The sequence below is a fragment of the Bombyx mori genome, chromosome 21 (assembly GCF_030269925.1).
Source record: "Bombyx mori chromosome 21, ASM3026992v2".
NCBI lineage: Eukaryota > Metazoa > Arthropoda > Insecta > Lepidoptera > Bombycidae > Bombyx > Bombyx mori.
Window position 1 is genome coordinate 5644511 of NC_085127.1, and position 10269 is coordinate 5654779.

At 37.3% G+C, this 10269-nt stretch overlaps 2 protein-coding genes across 2 annotated transcripts; one reads left to right on the top strand and one right to left on the bottom strand.

Annotated features, from left to right (window-relative positions):
• Positions 1-5783: 5783 nt before the first annotated feature.
• Positions 5784-7045, bottom strand: LOC101746206 (mitochondrial inner membrane protein OXA1L). The gene has a single exon (XM_004929574.4). It carries the CDS (start codon positions 7043-7045, stop codon positions 5855-5857), a length of 1191 nt encoding a protein of 396 aa, XP_004929631.1. The 3' UTR covers positions 5784-5854.
• A 235-nt stretch (positions 7046-7280) lies between these two features.
• Positions 7281-10060, top strand: LOC101746348 (U3 small nucleolar RNA-associated protein 15 homolog). Its single transcript, XM_004929575.5, has 4 exons — positions 7281-7526; positions 7602-7700; positions 8169-8351; positions 8828-10060. Exons 1-4 carry the CDS (start codon positions 7425-7427, stop codon positions 10025-10027), a joined length of 1584 nt encoding a protein of 527 aa, XP_004929632.2. The 5' UTR covers positions 7281-7424; the 3' UTR covers positions 10028-10060.
• The last annotated feature ends 209 nt before the right edge of the window (positions 10061-10269 follow it).

The window sequence follows — 10269 nt, forward strand, 5'->3', positions numbered from 1 at the left end:
TATGAGTTCTAAGGTCTCAAGTATAGTAACGACGGCTGCCCCACCCTTCAAACCGAAACGCATTACTGCTTCACAGCAGAAATAGGCAGGGTGGTGGTACCTACCCGTGCGGACTCACAAAAGATCCTACCACTAGTCAACATTCTTAAGCCGTAAGCCGCTTCGTTACGTAGCGCGTTACGGCACCAGTCTCTCTGGCTTCTCTCTCTCTCTGTATAACTCCTAACTATTTATATATATTTAAATCTAGATACTAATATTGTACATACACCAAGTTCTAATATACATATTCAAGACTAGATTGTAACTAAGAATAAAATATATTTTATAATCCATAAAAGGTAGGCAGCGGCTTGGCTCTGCCCATACACACATACAGATTATTTTTCTCAACTTAAACAATTTCAATATTAAATAATTCAACTTAGATTAGTTTCCGTTATCACTTCTGTCAGGGTCTCGAAACGCATACGTTTTTTTTTTTAAATATCCGATAAGCAAATGGTATGCGACATAAAATTTTACATTTACATTACATTTTTTAACATCGCCAGTGACATTACAGAGGAAATTGGATGTCGTCGTCAAACTATAATAACACCTACTTATACTCTTATTCGAAAAAAATAACTCACCCACCGAATTAACACAAGCATTTAACACAAGCGCATAATTTTTGATTCAAATACAACGTTAAAACATAGTTAGATCCCTTGGATTGCGAAGATCTGTCTATCTTACAAATCTAATTTGACATAGCCGTGGCTGGTGTGCGAAATAACCTAAAAAGATGTGTGATATTGATATTGCTCGGTAGACCGACGGTCCGAATGTTGTTGTTCGGAACTTGTATATATGCAAGCTTATTTTGAAAATGTCGTAACTGAGATTCAGGCATCTGTCAAATATCTTGTGTTCCATGATGGCTACCGCCTACAGCCACAGATATATAGAGTAGCACACCAAATTCGTGTTACGCGACCGAAAAATAATTCCAGGAATTCTATCCGCCCACCTTAAAACGCAATGCTTACCTATTAATAGACTGATATACTTAATCAAGCTGATACCCCTGCGTACTCTCCACACATCTTGCCTGAAGAATTCTTCGAAAAAGCGGTTCGACTCGATAACATCTTGACCACCGCAAACTACATATCCAGTCCAGACAACCAAACCATAAACAGTCGCCGTCGCTCTAAACACGTCATTTCGGATCTTCCCGATCCATTAACGGTACGTTTAGGCATTCCAAGCACCGTATATCGTTCCCGGCGAACCCGTCGAATTCGATGAAGGGTTCGTCATACAACTTAACCCACAGATACAGCCCACCGAGTTTCTCGCCAGATTATCTCAGTGGGTCACGATTGCGATACGATGGTAGATTCAGAGAAGTACTGCTCTTACTGGAGCAGACGTTAGCAAAATCTCGAAGGCTGAGCACCGTGAGCTCGCCTACGCGTTCGGTGAAGCTAGCACAGCTCCTAGAGGTCACAAGCACTAGCAATAGGGAGGTAAAAAAATGCTTGATGAGAGATATGGTAAACACCGTGGTGCAAAGTTCGTTGCAGAGTCGGATGTTCCATGGTAAAAATGATCTCTGCGTTGTGAATGAACGCAGTGGTTCTAGGCAGTACGGATGAATTCTGCTCCGATGTGTGTGCGATGCGTTGGTAATGAAGAGATGACAGCACCATCTCAAACCAAGGTTGCATTCACAATGTTTTATTCGGTATCGGTAACTTAAATTAATCTAACCCTAAGTAGACCGAAAGGTTGTCTGTCCATACCTTGAGAAAACACCCGTAAAGCTTCACTACATTGCTTTACGACCAGTAAAATAGTTTGAGGTTATTCGAAAACACCTATCAGAATCAAGTGACTTCGTTCCAATTAAAACTAAAGTCATCCGTAGCACAATCTCTTGATTGATTGGGTACTTGTTTCAAAACTTTAATTAATGAAATAATGAAGCACGCACCCAAGAAGTCCAAATTACTATCCAAAATATTCCACTAACGAACCAAGTTTCGGTAACGTATTGTAGGATATCGATCTTATAACAATAATAAATTACATCTCAACGCGCCTAATGTTTCATCGGACAAATAGAACTATCTTTATAAGTTGATGCATATTAAATAGAATGTAAAATTACGCGGTAGATACCTAATTACAGCACAATATTAGAACGTCGACGATTATTACCTTAGTCGTCCGTAACCATGAAATTTGTAAAGTATTTGGAACGTCAAATTAAATTAATGACCATGACAAACGCGAGATTAAACCGTAAAAGTAGATTTTCTATAGCTCCAGAACAATGAAGAATATTTTTGTTGCATTTACTAAGATTAAGAAAGAAATTACTCATAGTTTTACTGGTGTTTGAAATAGACGGAAATAGAAATTTTACGCAAGTATACAAGTGTACACACGCTATAGACGGTTCAACTATTTCCTCTTGTAAAACAATAACATGTATTTACTTGCTTAGATACTGTAAAGTGCATTATTTGAATAACTTGGCGACTTACTTACAAAGTGCGGAGGCTTCAACTGTATCTTTATAATAGACACCAACCCAGCAAAAAGCACAGCGGTGCTATTTCAAAAGGGAAACTACACGAATTTCCTCCCGCCTTAGGAGGAGAAATCTCACACCCCTGTCATCCTCTTCGTCCAGCCTATTACCTAGGCCAAGAAGGTCATGTACCAGGGAATCACCCTGGATGCATCCATGATATTCCACCCGCATATAAAATCAGTCCGCAACCGTACCGCGTTTATTCTCGGCAAACTCTACCCCCCCTGATATGTAAGCGGAGTAAAATGTCCCTTCGGAACAAGGTGACACTTTATAAAATTTGATTAGGGCTCGTCATGACTCACGCGGGTGGGGTGTTCGCTCACGCGGCCCGCACACACATAGACATTCTTCAATCCCTACAATCCCGTTTTTGCAGGTTAGCCGTCGGAGCTCTGTTGTTCGTGAGGAACGTCGACTTACAGGACGACCTGGGCCTCGAATCGATACGAAAACACCTGAAGTCAGCGCGGAACGTTACATCGATAAGTCAATGCGTCATGATCATTGCCTTATCGTTGCCGCCGCTGACTACTCCCCGAACCCGGATCACGCAGGAGCCAGTCACCATTGACACCCTTCCGTCCGACAGACGTCCTTACAGATCCAATAACTCTTGCATTAGACGCCTTCAGCTTCAGCACTAGGAGTAGGCTTAGGGACCCCGGTAACCGTACTCGTCGAACTCTGCAAAGAGTTCGATGTGCAACCTAACCCATGCCCGCTGTGTTTCCCGCGGATCTTCTCAGCGGATCGCGATTCCGATCCGGTAATAGATTCATTCGCGAAGCAGCTGCTTTTGAGTTGTTAGGTCTCCTTTGGAGGCGCTCAGGCAGCTCTTAGCAAATCCCACCCCTCCTGACTGAGCCTTTGCTTTAAACGAGAAAGGCCTCCAGGTCATCAGTATTCCCTCATTCATAAAAAAATCTTTACACTATCATTGATCTTATTGGTAAAAAAGTATTAAGAAGAATTTTGCACTTTAACTAAAAAGGTCTCGTCACATGACAAGCATAATAATATTACAAAACTTTATTACCCAAAAAATATCTTATGATATCTAAAATAAAATAGAATCGAAATATACGTAGTTGATAGGTATCATTCCCATTTTGGACATCTGTAATTGCGTCCTAAGTATTCAGCCTTTGAGCCTTTTGCTTTGTTGAAACGGCAATGGTTTCCCCTCTTTATTATTATTTCCGTCGAAAACATTCCAGCACTCGCTCACGATGCTACCCTCTAACAATACATATTTTTGGGAGCGTCCCCATTTGTATTCCAATATTCCCTGGATATTATTGTTCTTGCTAGTTCTTTGTGCGCGAAGTTAAAGTAGGTACTTATTTATGTATTATAATAATGTTTTATATTTATTCTCAGAGGGAATAGTTGAATTATTAATGGACGCTGGCAGTTCTTATACGAGTAGTTACAAATCCAAAAAAGAAAACCTTAAACGTTCGTTGTTTCTTAATATATAAGTAATCCTATGAAGCGTTTAGGGTTAGCTGACCTAATGAGAAAACAAACCCCTTTTAATATCGTCGTCTCATACAAATATGTAATTCTGGAGAACCTGGTACCTACCGCGGCGTATAAATGAAATTTGTATTCTCTTACCCGTTGGATAAAAGTCTACCGAAGTTTTTGATCATGGAATTCTTTTTTGTAATGAAGATTATTAAGACAGATTGCAAAAGGACTTACTATCTCGAACGTGGCCATTATCCAGCGCGAAGTGGCTTTGGCGATGTCCTTGGACATCACCAACGCGTTCAGTCATATTTTAAACGATGATCGCAGGGACATTTCACTTTCGCGTCCGTGCAAAACTCCGCTAACTCATCGGTTCCTACTTCGACTATTTTTTTATTGCCCTTGTAGGCAGACGGGCATACGGCCCACCTGATGGTAAGTGCTTACCGTCGCTCATGGACATCAGCTATTCCAGGGGCAAAGCCTAGCCGGTGCCTACCGTTTAATACTCTCCGTAAGCCTCGTTTCAATATAGACATGTCACAGTGCTCGGGAAACCTCGTAAAGCCGGATGGTACGTGGCATAAAATATCTCTGGAAACGCACTGTGCATGAACGCAGTGGCTCTATGTAGTAAGGATGAACTCCACTCCGATAGCGGTTAGTGCGATAGTAACTAGATGATGGAATCCTCTCAAACATTTCCTCAGAGCACTCCCCATCAACCATACAACTGATACAACAGGTCGGTCGAGTTACAGTAGCGCCGTACATGACTTCCTCTTCGAGCGCGGCTACGACTAAGCCCTGCCGGTCCTGCACCCTTCTGCGCGACTACCACGAGTCTGTCCATTTTACCAATGACAATGTAGCTGTAGTTATCGACATGATCTGGAGATTGGATCTAGAGGTGGCATTCGACAAATCCGAGGAGGCCTTTCACTGACCTCTAAGAGCGCCATCTGCCGACCCTAAGTCTAAATCAGTCTTGATCCATATTACATAAAACTGCCCTACGAATTTTTTTCCATCACCTTATTTAATAAAAACACTAATCTCATAAAAAATATTCTCGACTAGCCGATCGAAACACTTTCTCCAAGGGAAAATTCGTCACTGCCAATCTTATGGAATGGACTAAAATTTATAACATAACTTTATTAGTGAATAGGTGTCATGTTGGATTCGCACGACCGCCCACTTTATTTCTGTCGCGAAGATTTAATGCGTTCTTTTTTGAAGCAGGGGCAGCTGTCATACTAGCTGAGACTTCGAACTAATATTTCAAGGTAGGTGGCTGCAGTTACATTGTTCACGTCTATAGATTTCAGTAGCCACTAAGTTGTGAGCTAGTTCACCCGATTAAGCAAAAAATAACATTGAAGTAAAAGTATGTCATATGAAACAAACTGTTTCCTTTACTCAGGATATATTATCCTTGGCGTATTAAAAGGACATCACTGACTTAAAAATAAAACCTAAAAGAACTTGGCTCGAGTTCACCTAACTACATCCAAAGTATTCTAGTCTGTTCACTTATATTATATTAAAATATACATATACATACACACATAAACAACAACAACTCATACTTAAACCCCAAATGCCTCACACTCCTTTATGTGTAGTTATTTTAGAGTTATTCTAATGACTAGTTTGACACATAATGATTAATATAATTAATTCATTAATTTTAAATAAGATCACGATCATATTCTTGTTTTGTAATTTTTATTTAATTTTGTCTTATATAAACATAACTAGTATTTTAGCTCTAAATTAATATTACTTTGATTTTGCTTGTATGTTTGTCAGTTTTGTGGGATCATATTTATATGTTTTCTGTAAGGGTCCCTTGCCTGCTTTTGTGAAAATCATTTCATCAATCCTTTGTCTTTCAGCTAATTCTTTTGAAAGCTTCATATTTGTCCATGAATCTTTTGCTCCTTCAACAAAACCTTTCTTTTTTATTGGTAAAGCATCAGCAGAATGTTTTATTAACTTTGGGATCTTAAAGTATTCTCTGACTGCTGGAATTTTTAAGAAACCAACTTGCATTAAGGATATGAAGTTACTGGAACACCAATAGACTAAAATGGCACCAGGAAAGTTAATAGTGAAGGGTATCATTACTAAAGGAATTGCCCTCAAAACATATCTCATAACTTGCATATTCTGTGCATCGAGACGTCCACCATCTACTCCTAGTTCTATTGTTGCCCACATAGTTGCACTTGTGATAACTGGGAGTAAGAAATATTGATCTGGGACTGTTAAGTCTACAAACCACCATAAGCCTCCATGTGTCATACTTTCTACAGGACAATTAGCCATTCCTCTTAATCCCATAAAAAAGGATATAAACAGAGGTGTCTGAGCTAATGGAACAATTAAATTTTTAAGAGGGTTCAATCCTTTTTCTTTCATGAAAAGCATCATTTCCTGAGCATATCGTGCAGCTTCAATTTGATTTCCAGTCTGCCTGGCTTGTGTCATTTTCATCTGCAATAACTGTATTTCTGGTAGATTATTGTTCATTTGTGCACTGTTCCTCTGTGATAAAATCACAAGTGGGAACATAACAACTCTGACAACTATTGTGCCCAAGACAATTGCACCCCACCATGGAACATCTAAAGTGACGTGCAGATATTCGAAACAGTTCTGCACCAATCCAACTGGTCCCCAACCTCCTAGGCCTATGCTGGCAAACGTAGGTTCACCATTCGCAGCAAAAGATTGGACTGCACTAACAGCATCTGATATCGTTGTAGGATCTGGAACTGGAGGTGGTTCTGGTATGCTGTCCGCTAGAGGTAGAGTTTTCCCTGCATCACTGCCAAGTGTTGATGCGAATCTCACAGAACCAGCTGAAGAATAAACATAAAAAATTCTCGGTGTTCTAACCTCAACTTTCTCACAAAATAACTTCATAACAGCGCTGCGTCGACCAGGACGGTTTAGTAACTTGAACATGGTGTATTACGATTATTGTTCTTTTAAATAAAATCACTATTTAGTAAATACAACAAAACTTAAATACAAATCTTAAAAATACACAATTTATATTCACACTTTTCTGACGTAACATTTTTTTTTTCAATTCTATGCCGTAGATTAATTTGTATTGGAGATACATGACAGTTTTTTCTGATCTATAAGTGTCAATTCTGTCAAATGTCCACAAAACAGAATGCTACTGTCAAAAATCGACCATCATCGGATGATCGGAATGCCGCATGGCACTGTTTAACGTTGGATTTGTGTTTACATATTTTGCTAATGTTTTTATGGAGGATATGTGATATTTAGATGATTACATTTATTTAATTTTGTACTCATATACATTATAACAATGGCACAAGTCTCGTTCCCCTTTAAAAAAACAAACAAAGCTATATTTAAAAAACCTGCATCAGTTCTTACTCACGATATCATTTACTGGAAAAAACTTGGTGTAAGTAAAGACATCAAAGAATAAAACTTAAATACTTAAATCTCAGTAAAGTAATGATTTCCTTATCTTTTTCAGCTACCTGTTCTCGTAAAAGAATTCGGTGCTATTGACTATTTAGACTTCAGCCCGGTCGAACCTTACTATTTTGCAGCAACATGCTCAGTAAGAGTTCAGGTCAGTACATTCATAATTACAGTAAAGCATTCAAAATTGCAATATCAAATGTTTGATCTTATAGATCAAGCCTCAGTGGCCAAGGAAACCTAAAAAATAAATAAAAATAAGTTAAATGTGAAAATAAACCCAATTAACTTTTTCGCTATACAGCATTGATTAAAGATTCTATTCTGATGTTGGCCTGTGTGTATGAATGTTGGTTTTAGGGACACAGTGACCTGCTGGACCATGTGGATGTGTGTTTATCAATGTTTAAGAATAATTTGACATTATCAATAACCTGAAAAGCTATTTATATTATAAATAAATTCAAAATCTCCAAATATGTTGTTCAATAGTATTATTCTGGTTATAAGGCCTATTCAATAGTGTCACTCCTGTTGCAGCAAAATGATTAAAGTTTTTTAATAAAATAAATTAAAATAAACTTGCTAGGTTCAAAACTAATTACATTTATCACTCCAGGTTTATGATCCGGTCACAAAAGTGGTAGCAAAGAATATTTCAAAGTTTGTTGAAGCTGCTTACGGAGGGTGTTTCAGAGCTGATGGAAGATTATTGGTGGCTGGTAGTGAAGAGGCAGCTGTTAAGCTCTTTGATGTACAATCAAAAAATGTACTTAGAGTTTTTACTGGTCATACAGGCCCTGTAAGTATTTCTATTTATTTCTGTATTTGACTTTCAAATTCTGTATTTCTCTTTGGTAATTGACAAAGGTGTCCTCATGCTTCACCCTGGCTCATGGTTTTTTGTCTAATGGTTTTCTAAAGTTTTTATAGGTCATAAGGTATTTGTTCTCTATCACCTGTTGGTATATAGCAATAATGTTTAAATAAAGGGTTAAGTAAGTACCAATCTTATATTGTGAAAAAATTTCCTAGCAATTTTATAAATCAAGTTTTATTTTTCAATTTTCTCAATCAACTCTACTAGACTTAAAAAATGTGAAAGTCAATACTGTTTTATAATTATGGTTGCATTATCATTGGTTGAGCTGATAATAATATTATTATGTTCTATTTGTTTGTTTGGATTTAATGTTCGGTTTTGGTTGTAAGATTGGTATACTGATATAAAATTCTTTTAAATATTTAAAATTAAGTTCAGTTTATTTTGTATTCCAGGTCCATAGAACATTCTTCACGAAAGATCAGCTAAAAATAATCAGTTATTCTGATGATAAATCTGTGGGATTATGGGACATATCTACAGAAGAAAGAATAGCAAATTTTAATGAACACACAGACTATATTAGAGCAGGAGCTGCCAGTCCAATTTCTCCAGACATTATTTTATCAGGAAGCTATGACCATACAGTAAAATTATATGACTGCAGATCAAATGAAACTATTATGACAGTAAACCACGGAAGCCCTGTGGAATCTACATTATTTTTACCTTCAGGTGGCATTTTTATTAGTGCTGGAGGTACTGAAATAAAAGTATGGGACATTTTCAATGGTGGGAAACTTTTATCCAATATTTCGCAACACCACAAAACAGTCACAACATTGAGACTAGCTAGCAACAACAGCAGATTAATGTCAGCATCTCTAGACAGACATGTAAAAATATATGACGTATCTACATTCAAAGTTGTGCACAATATAGATTTCCCAAATGCAATATTAAGTATGGCCATATCTGAACATGATGACATTTTAACAGTCGGCATGATTGATGGTATAATTTCTATAAGAAAACGAGAGGAGCCAGTCAGACAATCTGAAAAAAGAAAAAATCTATTAAAATTCATCCCTGATCACACCAGTCAAACAAAAGCGGATACTGTGGAGGTTGCAAATGAAGTGAAAATTAATAAAAAACAGAAACTTCCAGATTGTGATGTCCTTATCAGAAAAATGCAATTCAGCAAAGCACTAACAGTTGTTCTCAGGCCATACATATCTGTGAAATACCCGGAAAAAACTACAGCTGTCATTCAAGAATTGCTTAGAAGAGAAGTTTTAAGAGTAGCCATTGAAAACTTAGAAGAAAAATTTATTGGCCTACTGCTTAAATTCCTTATCTCCAAATTGGGAGAAACAAGGTTTACTAGGACAATTGTTGATGCTACCAATGTTTTCATAGACATATTTGAAGGCAAAATTAACATGTTTTCTCCTGAAAATCTTTACCTTTACAAGTGTTTATTCAAACGTGTAGAATCAGAAATAAAAGTGTGTAAAAGTATAGCTGAACTAGAAGGAGCTATAAACTTAATAATGGCTGGAGCTCAAGTGTCCAATACTGATGTTTATGAACTAAATGACACAATAGCACCCTCTACAAAAGCGCAGAAAGATATTGTGATTGATGTATAAAATTTTAAATAGAAATATATATTATTACAAGCACGCTTTTTGTTAAAATTATAAATGTCCATGAATACTGCTTTAGTATGGTGGTGCCACGTCTTAGTACTGAAAAATGCTGATAAAAAGTTTAGTAACATAGATGCCACACCAGCTACGTGATAGCATTACAACTGCAAATAAAAATATACTTTACATTTAAAATAAAATTAGAATTGGATACTGTAACTTATAGATCATAGAACCGCAAG

What these genes read in the sequence shown, in the direction of transcription:
- LOC101746206 (XM_004929574.4), bottom strand. Translation starts at nt 7,045, where the DNA reads ATGTTCAAGTTACTAAACCGTCCTGGTCGACGCAGCGCTGTTATGAAG.
- LOC101746348 (XM_004929575.5), top strand. Translation starts at nt 7,425, where the DNA reads ATGGCACAAGTCTCGTTCCCCTTTAAAAAAACAAACAAAGCTATATTT. An exon ending in TTTACTGGAAAAAACTTGGT is followed by an intron (nt 7,527 to 7,601) that starts GTAAGTAAAGAC and finishes TATCTTTTTCAG; the next exon opens with CTACCTGTTCTCGTAAAAGA. An exon ending in TTACTGGTCATACAGGCCCT is followed by an intron (nt 8,352 to 8,827) that starts GTAAGTATTTCT and finishes TTTGTATTCCAG; the next exon opens with GTCCATAGAACATTCTTCAC.